Below are 16199 nucleotides of genomic sequence, written 5' to 3'. Positions count from 1 at the left end.
AACCTTCTGACAAGCAAAACGGGGGAAGCCAGATTCATTTAACAAACCGTGATACTAATTGAACAGTTGCTGTGTATTCCCTTAACAACTATGGCAAGAAAAGTCATAAAACGGAGCAAAACTCAACCAAAGCCTTACTTAGCAATGGAGGGCTCAGTTGTTGAGGACCGCCTGTAGTAGCTCTATCTCTATTGTAAGGTTGTAAGACTGAAGGTATTTCCCCCCCCTCTTTTCCTTTCCCTCTCCAGAAAACCAGGGAGGATCCCTCCTGAAATACATCTGATTAACCCTTTTTGTGGGCTGAGATACCTTTTACGCACCAGTTATCCAAGTTGTGGCTTTCTCTCCTCTCTGCCAAGGTCATTCTCATACACCATTAGGGTTTCCTCCTTACCTGTGATGGTATATGGGTAATAGTTCCAGGCTTTCTCGGTGATATAGAAGATCCGTGGTGTTACTGCCCGAGCCCAGCTAGGCAATTTGCTGCAGAAGAACAGAACAGAAGGCTAAATGAAAATCTGTGATGACCTGGGGCGTAGCACAAAGGCAACACAGTCACATAAGTAAGAAAAGTCTATTTAATTGCCTCCAACTCTGCCCCCAATGTCCAGTTACCTTCAGCTGGAGAAAAAACACTCCCAAGCACAGTCTTTAAGTGGAGGAAATTCAGTCCGAAAACAAAGTACATATAAACTGTAAATAAAAATCCACACAAAACACGCTGCAGTGATTAACTTGACAGGGCAAGGAATTGTAGACTTCAAAGGCCAACAAAACACACACACACTTGGGAAGACACCAGGAACCCAGATAAGCCTCAACAATAAAAGATAACTCATGATTTGCTTCTCACGAGTTGCTGTGCACAACCTCCCTTTTTAAACACTGTGTTCCCAGCTGCAACTAATGAAGGGAATCAGGGCTCTTTCCTCCCCTGTAAGCCATACAACTCACATTGCTCCCTTCTCCGTTCCTCCCTGCGTGCCCGAGGATGAAGAGGGGTGGGCCTGGGTCTTCCTCTGAACTCCCTCTCCCTTGTTCTACCTCTCATCTCCCTGCTCAGCCCAGCCGGCCTTTGCCTTTCCCCAGTTTCTTCCACAGCCAATGGAGCCATACTCCCACTCCTCGTCAGCTGCTTGGCCTCCTCCTCTGAATCAGATTCCAACAGGGGCATGTCAAAATCAAATTCCAAATTTTACAGGAGGCTGTCGCAGCCCAAACGGAGCTCGGGAGCCTGTTTTCACTGGCAGATCGCCTGGGCCATCACAGGCACCCCTGACATGAGTGATGTCGAGCTAGCCACATCCACCTTGGCCACCCCCCGAGGTCAAACACAACCCTGATGCGGCCCTCAATGAAATCAAGTTTGACATCCCTGCTCCATAGCAATTATAATATTTAATATATTATAATATATTAAATATTAATATTTAAATAAAAAAATAAAATGTGCCAGGAATTAAGCTGCTGAGGGAGGAACTGATGATCTCCAGACTGGAGAGAAACCATGATATTAATGGAGATCAGATGCCTTCAAAGCGAGCGAGAGAAGAATCTGTTGGATTGGGGAAAGGAAAATGCCTAAAATTAAACTCTAGAGCAGGAAAGTAGAGTGGATAATCTTCTGGGGGGTCTATGGCTTCATTCATGCCTGGAGTAGATATTAAATTAGTCAAGAAGGATGCTGAGTAACTGGAAACATTTTTCTGAACAAACTATGTTGAAGGATGTATGGATTAAGACCGATGAAGGATGATTAATGTTGCTGGAGATGTTTCATCTAAAGAATAGAATAGAGTAGAATAGAATAGAATAGAATAGAGTAGAATAGAATAGAATAGAATAGAATAGAATAGAATAGAATAGAATAGAATAGGAATAAGAAATAGGAATAGGAATAGAAATAGAATAGGAATAGAATAGAAATAGAAAAAGAAATAGAATAGGAATAGGAATAGGAATAAGAATAGAATAGAATAGAAATAGAAAAAGAAATAGAACAGGAATAGGAATAGGAATAGGAATAGGAATAGGAATAGGAATAGAATAGAATAGAATAGAATAGAATAGAATAGAATAGAATAGAATAGAATAGAATTAGAATAAGAACATAATGGAATAGGAATTGGAATAGAAATAGAATAGAATAGAATAGGAAACAAATAGAAATAGAAAAGGAATAGAATAGAATTCTTTATTGGCCATGCAAGGAATTTGTTTTTGGTGCATAAAGAGCTCAGGGCAGACATAGTCTTTCAATGCATGAAGGAATGTCACAGGGAAAAGGGTATGGATTTGTTCTCCACATGGCCTGAGAGTAAGACAAGAAACAATGGGTGGAAATTTTTACAGAGGAAGACCCAAACTGGGAATAGGAAGAAATTTCACGGCGATGAGAGAAGCAATGGAACAGTCTGTCTCCTGTACTCCTAGGGGCTCTGTCACTGGAAGTCTTCAAGCAAAGGATGGGCAACAATTTATGTGGAATGGACTGAAGGTTGGAGGAGAAGACCTTCATGATCCTTCCAATCCTATGGTTTTAAGCCATGACCTTCTACCAGGTGAACCAGTTCGTGAAGAAGAGGACAAGAGTCTCAACAACCAAAGTCTGCAGACAAGGGAGCGTGCATAAGCGCACCCATGTGCCTACTGTCCCTGTCCTATTGTTTCTTTTCTTTTTCTTATATGCATCCATATATTTATACCTATGTTTATACTTACACCTATTATCTTGTAAGCAATTGACAAATCAAATAAAATCAATAAAAATAAAAGTCAAGTCAAGACGATGGACAAAATGTTGACAAACCATGTAAATAGGCCACCAACTCGGTTTTATTCCGCTTTTATTTTTGCAGCTCCTGGAGGAGCAAATGTACTGAAATAGAGAAGCCCAGATTTTCCTACTTCTCCCCTCCCGAAACCCAGAAGTATAAAATAGATGAGTTAAGCCTCTGATATTTCAGTTCATTCTTACAGTTGGTTGGAAGAAACCTATCAGCAAATCTCACTGTTAGAAATAGAACAGATGAACAGAAACAGGCTGTTCTAGTCAAAAGAGTGGGTTAAGAAGGCAATGTCATGCAAGAAGATGTGAGGATGTTCATTTTCATATACAGGGCTTGTTTCTGAACCACAGCAATTGATGACATTCTTGGACTATTCATTTCTACACCCTTCAATAAGTATTATATATAGTTTGTGATCCTCATCTAAGTGGTTTGTCCCTGCATATGGGCTGTTAGACATCTGGTCAGCTTAAGAGACTTATTTTAGGGAATGTTTCTTCTCTCTTTCGAAAAAATCACAAATAAAAACTTCATTGATTGATTATGTGCCATCAAGTCAGTGAAGACCCTATGGATAGAATTTCTCTAGGAAAATCTCTCTGCAGCCTAGTCTTCCTTACGGTGAAGGTCTTCCAATTCATTGCCATGGTAATAGAGTCTATGCAAACTTCCTGCTGGTCATCCTCTTCTCCTCTTTCCTTCACATCTCCACATTAATGCCAGCATAATGTCAAATCAATTCAAACCTTTATTGTCAGAGTACATATATACAATGAGATTGGCTGAGCCTCCAGAGAAAAGGGATGCGGTGGCTCACTGGCCAAGACACTGAGCTTGTCGATCAGGAAGGTGGGCAGTTCAGCAGTTCGAATCCCTAGCGCCGCGTAACGGAGCGAGCTCCTGTTACTTGTCCCAGCTTCTGCCAACCTAGCAGTTCGAAAGCATGTAAAAATGCAAGTAGAAAAATAGGGACCCCTTTGGTGGGAAGGGAACAGCGTTCTGTGTGCCTTCAGAGTTTAATCATGCCAGCCACATGACCACGGAGACATCTTTGGACAGCGCTGGCTCTTCTTTGGCTTTGTAACAAAGATGAGCACTGCCCCCTAGAGCCGGAAACTATTAGTACATATGTGTGAGGGGAACCTTTACCTTTAATATCTAGAGAATGACAATTTGGTGATTTGTGCCTTGATTAAGAACTCTGGGTTGAGTTGGACCATTTGTTTGTTTCCTTGGTTGCCCATGGTCTTCTCGGGAGTCTCTCCAGTGTCTCCAATGTTCAAAGCATCAATACTCTTCTTATCCTGCTTCTTTAAAGTCCACTTTTCACTTCCTGAGAGCCAGTCTGGACTAGTGGTTGAGGCACCAGGCTAGAAACCGGGAGAGTGTGAGTTCTAGTCCAACTTCAGGCATGAAAGCTAGCCAATTGCCAGGAGACAGGGAGTTCCAGTCCTATTTTAGCTATGAAATCTGGCTGGGTGACTTTGGGTCAATCACCAGGAGATGTTAAGTTCTGGTTCCATCTTAGGTATGAAAACTGGCTGGGTGACTTTGAGCCAATCATCCTCTCTTAGCCCAGCTCACCTCACAGGATTGTTGTTGTTGTGGGAAAAATAGGAGAGGAAAGGTGTCTTGAATATACATGCTGTCTTGAATTATTTGTAAAAATAAAAATAAAGGCAGGATAGAAATAAATAAAAACATAATAAATCACAGGGAAAATAATGCATGGTTTTCCCTGAGGACCTCATAAACACTTCTATGCAGTTTTCTGGACAATGATATCTGCCATTAACCGTTGAAGAATTTAAAAAAAACACGTCGCATCCCTTGGACTTCCTGGTTGTCCAATCCAGGAAGTTGTTCTTGGGCGACAGAGAATGGGTGAGGAAGCAAGAAAACAACTAAGATCAGAGAGCACTAAGGACCTGTCATGGCCTTGTTAGAGTCGGGCTCTGAAGGAGAGGAGGAAGAGCTGACAAGGAGTGGTGGTGTGGCTCCGGAGGTTGTGGAGGAGTCTGGGGAAGGGCAGAGGCCAACTGGGCAGTCAGAGGAAGAACCAGGCCCATCCTCTCTTCATCACGCAGGGAGGAACGGAGAAGGCAACAATTTGGCTTACGAGAGAGGAAGTGGCCATGATCCCCCTCATTGGTTGCAGCTGAGGAGAATAGTATTTAAGAGAGACGGTTAAAACACAATGTTACCAGAAGCAAAGCTTGTTTTATTTTGGGCTGAAGTTATCTTGTTTGGCGTCCTTCCAACAGATGGTGCCTTGTTATCTCCTTGAAGTTGGTAATCCTGGTCCGTTGTGGAAATTTCTTCATTGTAGTTTGTTTTAGTTTTTTTTATTTCACCTCTATCTGCTCATTAAGTTCGGACTGTATTGCTTTCTTCTGAAGACTGTTTTTGAGTACGTTTTATCTCCAACAGAGAATTATTGAACAGTGGGGCCCAGTTGGAGGTATTAAAGGATATTTATTTATGTTTTGGATTTTGTTAGGTTTGTGTTACACTCCGTGTCATCACAGGACCCCTCCGAAAAGATTCTACTGGTTCATCCAGAAAAACAAGGGCATTCTGCTTCTTCCGCTTTCTCTTTCCAACTGTTTGCCTGGAACCAACCCTGCCAGATAACAATCCATGAGCCCACCATCTCTTGGGTCTTCCTCTGTTGCATCTCTTCTGCAGGACTGAGCTGCAGCCCTTGTGGCGTCCGATCCAGTTCCTTCACTCCCGGGGCAGGAGTGGGCTTCCAAAATTTTAGCAAAGGGTTCTCTGCTCAGTTGCTGGGTGGGCGTGGCCATGGTGGGCGTAGCCTAACCGGCCTCCTGCACCATGGAGGGGGGATGTTTTTGCCCTCCCCGGGCTCCGGAGGCTTTCCTCGACCCTCTGGGAGAGTGAAAACAGCCTCCCTGGGCTCCGGAGGCTCCCTGAAAGCCGGAAACGGGCCCATTTCCAGCCTTCATTAACTTCTGGGAGGCCTGTTTTTTGCCCTCCCTGAGCCTCTGTGCGTGCCCTGCACTTACCTGCATTCAGAATGGGACTCCTGGGTGGGGCCAGCCAGGGGTGGGATTTGGGGGTTCTCCAAACTGCACAGAATCTTATCTAGGGGCTCTTCCAAACCCCTGTGAACCCCCAGCAGCCCATCCCTGCCTGGGGATATGACAGGTTGTTAAGAATTGATCCTTCTTTGTTGATCCTATTGTCAACTAAAAAGATACTTCTTTGGTCTTTTCACCTGCCAGCAGAAAGGGAGTGTGGGGGGAAACAGTGCATTCCTCAAATGCCTAGATCAATGATGGCTAACCTATGACACACGTGTCACTCGTGACACGCCGAGGCACTTTGACTGACACGCCTGTTGGTGTGGGGAAAACCTGCACATTTAGAGGCTGCCTGTGCTCTGCTCCAATCCCTGCTCCCTGCTTGTTGCGTGGAGGCGTGGTGTCACCGCTGCCGCAAGATCTTTGCAGCAGAGAACCAGTTTTAGCCGCCATAAACTGAGGTTTGTCAGTTTCATTACCTCAGGAACGCTACAGGAGGAAAGGAGATCCATGAGGTTCACAGCCCTGTAAGGTGGCCTTCCGATCCCCACATCCTGCACCTGCAGCCCTGAGACCAGGGAGACGAGTTTCACAGCCCTGTGTGATCACCCCAGCCCAGTCCGTCATAAACCAAATTATTGATATTTCTTGAAGTGACACACCACCCGAGGAAGGCTACACTTTTTCCCGATTTTCGACACACCAAGCTGAAAAGGTTAGCCATCACTGGCCTAGATAATCGCCCTGGCAGCCCAAAGTTGTCAGAGCGCAAGCATATGACTGGAGAGCATGATTGATGACACTTGGCTATGGATGTGTCCCATTGGAGAATATACATCCAGGGGGTGGGGGGAGACCAGGGCCAAGGGGGAAATGAATGGATGTATTTCAGTATCGGCTGCATCCAGCCAACACCAACATGGCCATTTCTAATAAATCAATTTTATTTTCTCCAAGAGATACAGCTAGAGACTTTGTGATTTGAATGGGGGTGGATTTGTTGGAGTCCTGACACCTATCTGCCTTCACCATAGCAACTTCATATTTCATCGCACTGATTTTTCTAATGAAGGGTTCTTCAGGTGTCTTCCCAGTCGTCCTTGTTCCTATTGGAAATTAGTTAATCCTGCTTTAGGTATCTGATATCAGCCAACGTTGACTAGGGGCGTCCAAGACCACACCAAGTAAAAATGGCTGAAGTTCTCCACTGGCAGCTGTCACACCGGAGCCCTCCGTTCCAGAAAGGTTCCGCTTTGCTGTGGTGTCACCTGCCAGCTGGAATTTGCAAGGAGAAATGATCTCCCTTTCCCATCACTCAATTATTCCTGTTTGGTTTTGTCCTCTATAAATAGAATTCCCTTAGGAGAAGAGTCGTGAGAACACATAGGCTAAAAATATAACTCTTTCCCACATGGACAGCTCTAGCGATGGCCAACTGGTGTTGATCGGTATTGCAAAGAGACCGATCCATGCTGGTGGGGTGTTAGTGAGTTACCGGGGGGCTTATATTCCAGGTTAATCAAGCAATCCATCCAGCCCAAAATTGGGAAGCCGAGTTTAAGCCAGCTGGGAAGAAATGCTTAGGGCTTTAGCTCAAATGCATTTGCAGGGTAATATCTGCTTATATTGGTGTAAGCTGGGAGGAAAGGACAAAGGTAAACAGAGAGAGACTGACAGGCTAATCCTAAATTCAATTGCAGGTCGGAGAGCCTGCATTTAAATGAATTTAGCCCAATTGAACCTTGCAGGCATCGTGCATTTGGAACTGGGGGGGGGGGGGATGTAATACAAGATGACAGGGTTGGCTATTGAAAAAGAGGATGAGAATCAATCAAAACTTTGTAAGAGGGATGCCCAGCTTGCTCCAAGGTGGCTGCAGAGCCCTGTTTCCTATGAGTGGCATGGATTCAGGGTCATCTAAGGATAACAAGATGTGTTACAAGATGCCTCAAAGGGGGTGAGGGAGCAGCAGTGACGACTATCCCTTCAGGTAATAGCTATGGTCAACTTGCAGGGGTCTTCAAACTTGACAGCTTTAAGACTTGTGGACTTCAACTCCCAGAATTCCTCCTCCAGTCCTGTTAGCTTAGGAATTCTGGGAGTTGAAGTCCACAAGTCTTAAACTTACCAAGTTTGAAGACCCTTGTGTTAGGGTTTCTCCTCCCCTTTCAGGCAACGCACTCTTTTTCATTCATGGGCAGGGCTTGGCTTTGTTTAGGAGCAGCACCCTGGAATGAGGAAGGAACCACAAAGCATCAGGACCTCAAGAAGACCCATCCCTCTCATTTCCTAAGAACATCAAAGCCTCAGGACCTCTGGAAGACACAATGAGGAAGGAGATTAAGGAGAAGACCTTCCATTCATTTCCACTTATTCCCTAAGAACAATAAAGCATCAGGACTGCTAGAAGACGCAACATGGAAGGAGGTTAAGGAGAAGACCTTCCATTCATTTCCTAAGAAGAACCAAGCCTCGGGACTTCTAGAAGACATAACATGGAAGGCGGTTAAGAAGATCCTCCATTCATTTTCTAAGAATATCGAAAGTTCAAGATGTCTAAAAACAGAATATGAAAGGAAGTTAAAGGAAAGACTCTCTGCTCACTTCCTAAGAGCAACAAAGCATTAGGACATTCAGAAGACACAACATGGTAGGAGGCTAAGGAGAAGACCTTCCACTCATTTCCTAAAAATAACAAAGCCTCAGGACATCTAGAAGATGCAAGATGGAAGGAGGGCTGAGATTCTCCACTTATTTTCTAAGAAGAACCAAACATCAGGACCTCTAGAACACACAATGTTAAGGAGAACAGTCACTCATTTCCTAAGAACAACAAAACATCAGGACTTCTAGAAGATGCAACATGGAAGGAGGTTAAGGAGAAGACCTTCCACTCCTTTCCTAAGAAGAACCAAGCATCAGGATTTCTAGAAAACATAACATGGAAGAAGGTTAAGAAGAAGACCTTCCACTCCTTTCCTAAGAAGAACCAAGCATCAGGACTTCTAGAAAACATAACATGGAAGAAGGTTAAGATCCTCCATTCATTTTCTATGAACATCAAAGATTCAAGATGTCTAAAAGACAGAACATGGAAGGAAGTTAAAGAGAAGACTCTCCTCTCACTTTATAAGAACAGCAAAGCCTCAGGACATTCAGAAGACACAACATGGTAGGAGGTTAAGGAGAAGACCCTCCACTCATTTCCTAAGAACAACAAAGCCTCAGGACTTCTAGAAGGCATATAGTAATACAGAAGGAGGTTAAAGGGAAGACCCTTCATTCATTGCCTCATTCATTGCTGAAAGAGCAAGCTGCAGAAGGAACTGTCAATCAGCAGTTGTGAGCACAAACTTCTCCAACTTGATATCCTGAAGTTGTGTGGACAAGAATACCATCAAGTTAACTGCAGGATGATGGGAGCTGTAATTCAACATTTCTGCATGGTGCTGAGCTCGAAAAGGTAATAGCAGCAGTTATCAGAATCAGGAGCTGATGAAGAAGCTACCCAGAGATTTCCCATCATGAATAACTATTTTCTGAAGCTCCTGGGGAAGGCTCGAAAAAAATCCCCTTTCTCCCACAGTGCTTCACTCATGATGACAAGAGGTCCCCACGGTTGAGTTAGTGGGACTCTTCGGTCTGATCTAAAAGGAGTCCCCTCCCCAGATCAAAGAAAGGAGGCTGACCTTGACCTAGCCAGTGTTGTCAACTTCATTGAGTCAATTAACTCAAACAACCTTTTCCTGGAAAGTAAAATGTTATTGATCGAGGGGCCTGCAGCCAGAAACAGAGGGAGGAAGAAGGCTGGAAAGTGAGCAGTATAAATGATGGCCCTGAAGGCATCATTTTTCTTCCCTCATCTGCAGAGAATGTTTAATGCTTTCAAGGATGACAGCCCATTTCCTTGAGAAGGTTCAACCAAGACTGGCTAATGGGGGAGAAAGAGCCGATAGCTAACAACCATATCCTGTCAATAAATCAAGAGATTTGGCTGTGTCTATAGTGCTCTGTAAGGTAACGATAAAGGTCAAAGGAGGAAATTGAACAATTGAGACTCTAGAAAGAGTGCAGAGAAGAGCAACCAAGATGATTAGGGGACTGGAGGAGAAAACATACGAAGAACGGTTGCTGGAACTGGGTATGTCTAATGAAAAGAGGGACCAGGGGTGACATGATAACAGTGTTCCAATATTTGAGGGGCTGCCACAAAGTAGAGGGGGACAACCTATTTTCCAAAGCACCAGAAGGCAAGACAAGATACAATGGATGGAAATTCATCAAGGAGAGAAGCAACCTAGAACTAAAGAGAAATTACCTGACTGTAAGAATAATTAAACAATGCAATAGCTTGCCTTCAGAAATTGTGGGTGCTCCAACACCGGAGGCTTTTAAGAAGAGGCTGGACAACCATTTGTCCATAATGGTATAAGTTCTCCCGCTTGAGCAGGGGGCTGGACTAGAAGACCTCCGAGGTCTCTTTCAACTCTATTACTCTTTTATCCAGAATGGGCAAAAAAAACCTGCAAGAGATAGGAGACAACAGCTCATAACGGGGCAGAAGGAGATATGCATTTATTTTGAACATCTTCCCTGTCCAGCTGCTATAATTGAAGAACAGGAGGTGTTTGGCATCTGTCAAAAGACTGGCCTCATTCCTTCAAGTTAAATTAAAATGAAACCAATTTACATTTTTATTTGGAAAAAAAAAGAGATCAAAATTTAGCTATCATGAAATGATCCCCTCCCCAAGTATCACAGGTCACGTTGCCCCATTGTGGTAGTTGGACGGTATACCAGGGTATAGCTGATTACCTCCAGCCCTTAGATGACCCACAACGTAGATGATTCTGCTAGCGCTACTGATACTACTTATCCACAAGACCTCTGCCCAACATGAAAAGGGGATAGAAAGCCTGGGTGATGATTTCCATGAATCCCACCTAGCAGAGCTACAGATCCAAGATCTCCGGCAGCAAGGACCTTGCCCACTTCAAGCATCTCCCAAAACAATTGGCTCATTCCGCAAAAATGGGAAGATTTGGACCGGAAGCGGCTGATGCGTGAGAGCTGCAAGGCAGAGAGATGGTAGGGAAGGAGAGATGGTAGGGATGGTAGGGAAGGAGAAATGGATGGTTGGTGGAATATTTAACAGGTTGCAAAACCCGGCCTAGAGCCATTGTCAGTTTTCACGACAGGTTAATTGGAAAGCAGAGAACAAATGGATATTGGAGAAAATCAAAACGGCACGGTGGAGGTGGAGGAGAATGATCCTTCGTAGCAAGGATTCAGTCTTGGGAGAAAGTCAATGTAGCATGAATTAAGGTGCGTGCACTAAGCACCCTGCAATCTCAGGGCTGCTTATTGGCACCTTCTCACAAACTACTACTGTTATTTTATTTTATTTTGCAAATGATAGCACCTTTCCAAAGGTCAACATCCCACCATTGTTAAGAGTGAAATATAAGAGCAACAATTTGAAGGAGGTTTGATAAGAGTTGAAACAAAGGTGGGCAGCAATTGGCTGCAGGAAAAGAAATAGGAAAAGGGAAGGAGGTCAACAGAAAGAAAGGGAAAAAAAGAAAGGGAAGGTGGAGAGGAAGAAGGAAAAAGAAAACAGAAAGAGAAGGGAAGGAGGAAGAGGAGGAAAAAGGAAGAAGGGAGTGAAAGGGAAAAGGGAAAGGAAGGAAAGGAAGAAGGAAAGAGAAAAGAAAGGGAAAGGGAAAAGAAGGGAAGGGGAGGGGGAACGGAGCAAGGGAGTGAAAGGGAAAAGGAAATGGCTGGAGGAAGGGAGAAGAGAAAGAGGAAAGAGAAAGAGGAAAGAAAAGGGGAAGGGAAGGGGAATAAGGAAAGAAAGGATCAAATATAATGGAAAGGACATAAAGAAAACAGACCTAATGACAAGGCAAAGAAAAATCTTGTCCATCAACGTCATACAGTGACTCCTCCTTAACTCATTGCTTTCCCTACATCAACACAATGTGTTGTGTTGCTCCGTAAACAGAATACACTTAGTACGCCTTCTTCCCCTTCCAGGAATACATTCAGAAACTCCTGACCTGCCTTGCAGGGCTATTGCAAGGAACGGCACAAGGCCCCTTTAGCGGAGTTGCCCACAAGAGAGAGAAGAAGAGAAGCAGGAAACCAGCCCTCGCAACGTTGCTGACGCTTCCTCACCTGGACAGGTGGACTCGCTTCTCGGTGAACTGACCCTGGCCATGGATAGGGTCTTCATGAGGCTCGTTTTTCACCACTTCCACCCCTTCTCCTCTGTCGCTCTCCTGGTGGCTGTGCTTACTGATGGTGTAAAGCTGCCCGACTCGATACTGTTGTGGAAAGAAGACCAAGAGGAGAGCCGTCTGAAAGGGGTTTGTGCAAAGGGGAAGCACGAGGGAGGAGAACAGACTGACCCCTTCCTGGGACACACAAGTATCCAAGGGTGGGATTCAAAAATCCCAGCAACAGGTTCGTTGCCCAGTTGCTGGGTGGGTGTGGCCATGGTGGGCGTGGCCTACCAGAACTTCCGGGGAGGGCTGTTTTTCACCTTTCCAAGGGTCCAGAGGCTTCCCTTGGGCCTCTGGGAGGGTGAAAACAGCCTCCCCCAGGTTCTGGAGGCCGTCTGGAAGCCGGAAGCCCATTTTGTGATTTCTGGTACTTCCGGAAGTCCTGTTTTCCCCCCTCCCAGTGCCTCCGCATGAACTCTCCACTTACCAGCATCGAAAATGGGCCACATAGAGACTCCTGGGGGGGGGGGGCAGGGGGGAGCGGCCAGCCTGTTGGTTCAACTACCGGTTCGGTGAACCAGAGGCAAATTTAACATCCGGTTCGCTCGAACCGGTCTGAACCGGTAGAATCCCACCCCTGCATGTATCCGTTTAAAATATTTCTAGAAAACTCTGCGACAAGGATTTTGTTTCCTCTGCTCTCTATAGCAGCATGATAATTATCACAATTTTAAAACAAATAAAACCAATATTTACTCTTTCCTCCACTTTTGAGCTAAGGAATACAAGAAAAATTATTTCGGAATTCAAAAGAAGGCAGCGAACACTATATATATATGTGTGTGTGTGCGGGCATGCGTGTGTGTGTGTGTGTGTGTGTGTGTGTATATATATATATATGGTATTCAGCTTTGTTCGGGTATTTTCCCGTCATTATAGTTGTGCTTTTAAAAGTTGTAGCAGCGTTTCTGCAGAATCTCATCTGCCATCATCAGGCTTCTGCATTGTGTTCGTTTGTGAGTCAGGCTTTCACAACCGTTTCTGTGAAAGTCTGTGAAAGAAACGGTTGTGAAAGCCTGACTCACAAACGAACACAATACGGAAGCCTGATGATGGCAGATGAGATTCTGCCGAAACGTTGCTACAACTTTAAAAGCACAACTATAATGACGTGGGAAAATACCCGAACAAAGCTGAATACCATACATACATACATACATACATACATACATACATACATACATATATATACTGTATATGTATAATTCTTTATGTATATGTATATTGGTGAGTTCTAACAAAGTGCTCCTCTTCTCACTGTGAAAGAAAACTTGAATCAAATCAGTGTCAACTCTTCAAGACCACACACTGATTTTCTCCTGGAGTATCTGTCCCTAGCCTGGTCTTTCAAACTCTTCCATTGGTGCATTTGTGACCCTTGTCACCAGCATCCATCTCGCTGCTGGTTGTCTTCTTCCCTCTCAATCAGAATAACCAAGTTGGAAGGGTACTTGGTTTGGAGGTCTTTTAATCCAACTCCCTGCTCAAGCAGGAGATCCTATACTATTCCAGGCAAGGGGCTGTCCAGTCTCTTCTTAAAAACCTCCAGTGATGGAGCGCCCACGATTTCTGGAGGCAAGCTGTTCCACTGGTTAATTGTCCTCACTTATTAGGAAATTTCTCTCTACTTCTCTGGGGAGATCTCTGTCTTCTGATGATGACAAATGCACCTTTGAAAGAGTTGAAAAACCAGGTTAGGTACAGAGGTTTCCGTCCATTGCTTAATATATGTTTGCATAAGTTTTTTTTTCCATCTTTCCTGGTTTATAGTCTCCAGAGAGTGGGTTTTCTCATAATGTGTCCAAAGTGAGATTATTTGAGTCTGATCATTTGTGCCTCTAGTGAGAACTCTTGATTGATTTGGTTGGATGAGCCATTGGTTTGCTCTCTTGGGGGTCCATGCCTTCTTAGGTTGGAGAAGAACTGCTTCTTCCAACTGTCCAACTGTTGCTCCATAGAGTATCTTCTCTTCTTCAAGGTCCCACTGTTGCTCCATAGAGTATTTCTTCTTCTTCAAAGTCCAGCTGTTGCTCCATAGCATATCTCCTCTTCTTCAAGATCCCACTGTTGCTCCATAGAGTATTTCTTCTTCTTCAAAGTCCAGCTGTTGCTCCAAAGAGTATCTCCCCTTCTTCAAGATCCCACTGTTGCTCCATAGAGTATTTCTTCTTCTTCTTCAAAGTCCAGCTGTTGCTCCATAGAGTATCTCCTCTTCTTCAAAGTTGCTCCTTCAAGATCCCACTGTTGCTCCATAGAGTATCTTCTCTTCTTCAAGATCCCACTGTTGCTCCATAGAGTAACAAGGTCCCACTGTTGCTTCTTCAAAGTCCAGTTGTTGCTCCATAGAGTATCTCCTCTTCTTCAAAGTTGCTCCTTCAAGATCTCACTGTTGCTCCATAGAGTATTTCTTCTAAGGTCCAACTGTTGCTCCATAGCGTATCTCCTCTTCTTCAAATACCAACTGTTGCTCCATAGAGTATTTCTTCTAAGGTCCAACTGTTGCTTCCATAGAGTATCTCCTCTTCTTTAGAGTCCCACTGTTGCTTCCATAGAGTATCACAGGGAGAATCCCTGCTTTCAGGAGTCTCTTCTTGGTAGGTATAGACATATGGATGCAAGGCCCGTTTTTTGCAAAGAGACACTTTCCCCCCGAAGCTCTACAGCAAAGGGAATTGTTTCCCCAGAGTAAACACCAACCACACCAGAAAGCCATCAGTTGCCTTGCCGCAACCCGTGAGCCTGTTTGCCGAGCTCCGACCAACAGCAGCAGCTGTGTTGAAATGAGCTACTTTTAGCTTGGCACACAGCAAAGAGGAGCCGAATGACTAAACACGCTGCCTGCCTCTCAAGCCCACGTGAGCCCCGCCAGCTACGGGGGGAGGTTGGCTCAAGATGTGCTTTGGCTCCAGACGCTGCTCACTTGCGGTGTGGTCCAAAGTTTGAAAGATGTAGAAGAGAAGCAGGAAATCCAGGAAACTGAAGCCTACTTGGCTCTTGTGATGAATTCAAGCTCCAGTTTAAAGACCCATTTCCAGGGCAGATATCTTGGTTAGGGTCCTGTCTCCAGACATTTAGGAATTAAGGCTTGGCAGTTACAACCCTAGGAACCTTCATAGGGCTAAAAAGTGTAGAAGTAAAGGTTTTCCCTGGCCAGCCAGTCGTGTCTGACCCTAGTGAGGGGTGCTTATCTCCATTTCCTAGCCAAGAGACCCAGCATTTTCCAAAGATGCTTCCGTGGTAACTAGCACTGACTCTATGCCAAGGTGCCAGGAATGCTGTTATCTTCCCATCGAAGTGGTACCTGTTTACCTACTTGCCTTTTCATGATTTTGAACTACTAGGCAGGCAGGAGCTGAGGCAAGTAACGGGAGCTCACCCTGTTCTGCAGCATTTGGGTCTCGAACCTGGGCAGTCAGCTAACTTCCAGCTAACAAGCTCAGCATCTTTGATATGAAGCCATGTGACAATAGGTGGGGGGAGGGGGAAGTTAGGAGAACTTTGGAATTGAGTTGTAAGCATCTTTGGGGGAGACTGTCGTAAATTTGAATGGTCACTAAGCAACCGATCATAAGTCAAGGACTACTTAATGCAATCCTAAGTTGCATGAACAGAGGGATACAATCAAGATCAAGTGAGGTACTAAAACCACTCTATAAAGCCTTAGTAAGACCACACCTAGAATACTGCATCCAGTTTTGGTCATCATATAAAAAAGATGTTGAGACTCTAGAAAGAGTGTAGAGAAGAGCAACCAGGATGATTAGGGGACTGGAGGCTAAAACCTACAATGAACAGTTGCAAGAACTGGGCCTGGCTAGTCCAGTGAAGAGAAGGACCAGGGGAGACAGGATAGCGGTCTTCCAATATGTGAGGGGCTGCCACAGAGAGGAGGAAGGGTCAAGCTTTTTTCCAAAGCACTTGAAGCCAGACAAGGATAATGGACGGGAACTGATCAAGGAGAGATTCAACCTGGAAATAAGGAAGAATTTTCTGACAGGGAGAACAATCAACCGATGGAACAGAAGCTGCCTTCAGAGGTTGTGGAAGCTTCATCCCTGGGAGCTTTCAAGAAGAGATTGGAC

General features: G+C 44.7%; 1 protein-coding gene across 1 annotated transcript in view; it reads right to left on the bottom strand.

Moving 5' to 3' along the window:
- LOC148129646 (cytoplasmic phosphatidylinositol transfer protein 1-like) overlaps positions 1-16199 on the bottom strand; it is a 38134-nt gene that overhangs the window by 1029 nt on the left and 20906 nt on the right. Inside the window, exons 3-4 of the mRNA XM_087973191.1 lie at positions 12011-12159; positions 395-483 (exon numbers count right to left, since the gene is read on the bottom strand). Of these exons, the coding sequence (XP_087829317.1) occupies positions 395-483; positions 12011-12159 (238 nt within the window). The remainder of the gene's footprint in view (positions 1-394; positions 484-12010; positions 12160-16199) is intronic.

Source organism: Notechis scutatus, chromosome 12 (genome assembly GCF_049901735.1).
Source record: "Notechis scutatus isolate UNSWTSFEM ecotype Mainland chromosome 12, rNotScu1.2, whole genome shotgun sequence".
Taxonomy (NCBI): Eukaryota; Metazoa; Chordata; class Lepidosauria; order Squamata; family Elapidae; genus Notechis; species Notechis scutatus.
This window is presented reverse-complemented; position numbering and strand designations above follow the sequence as displayed.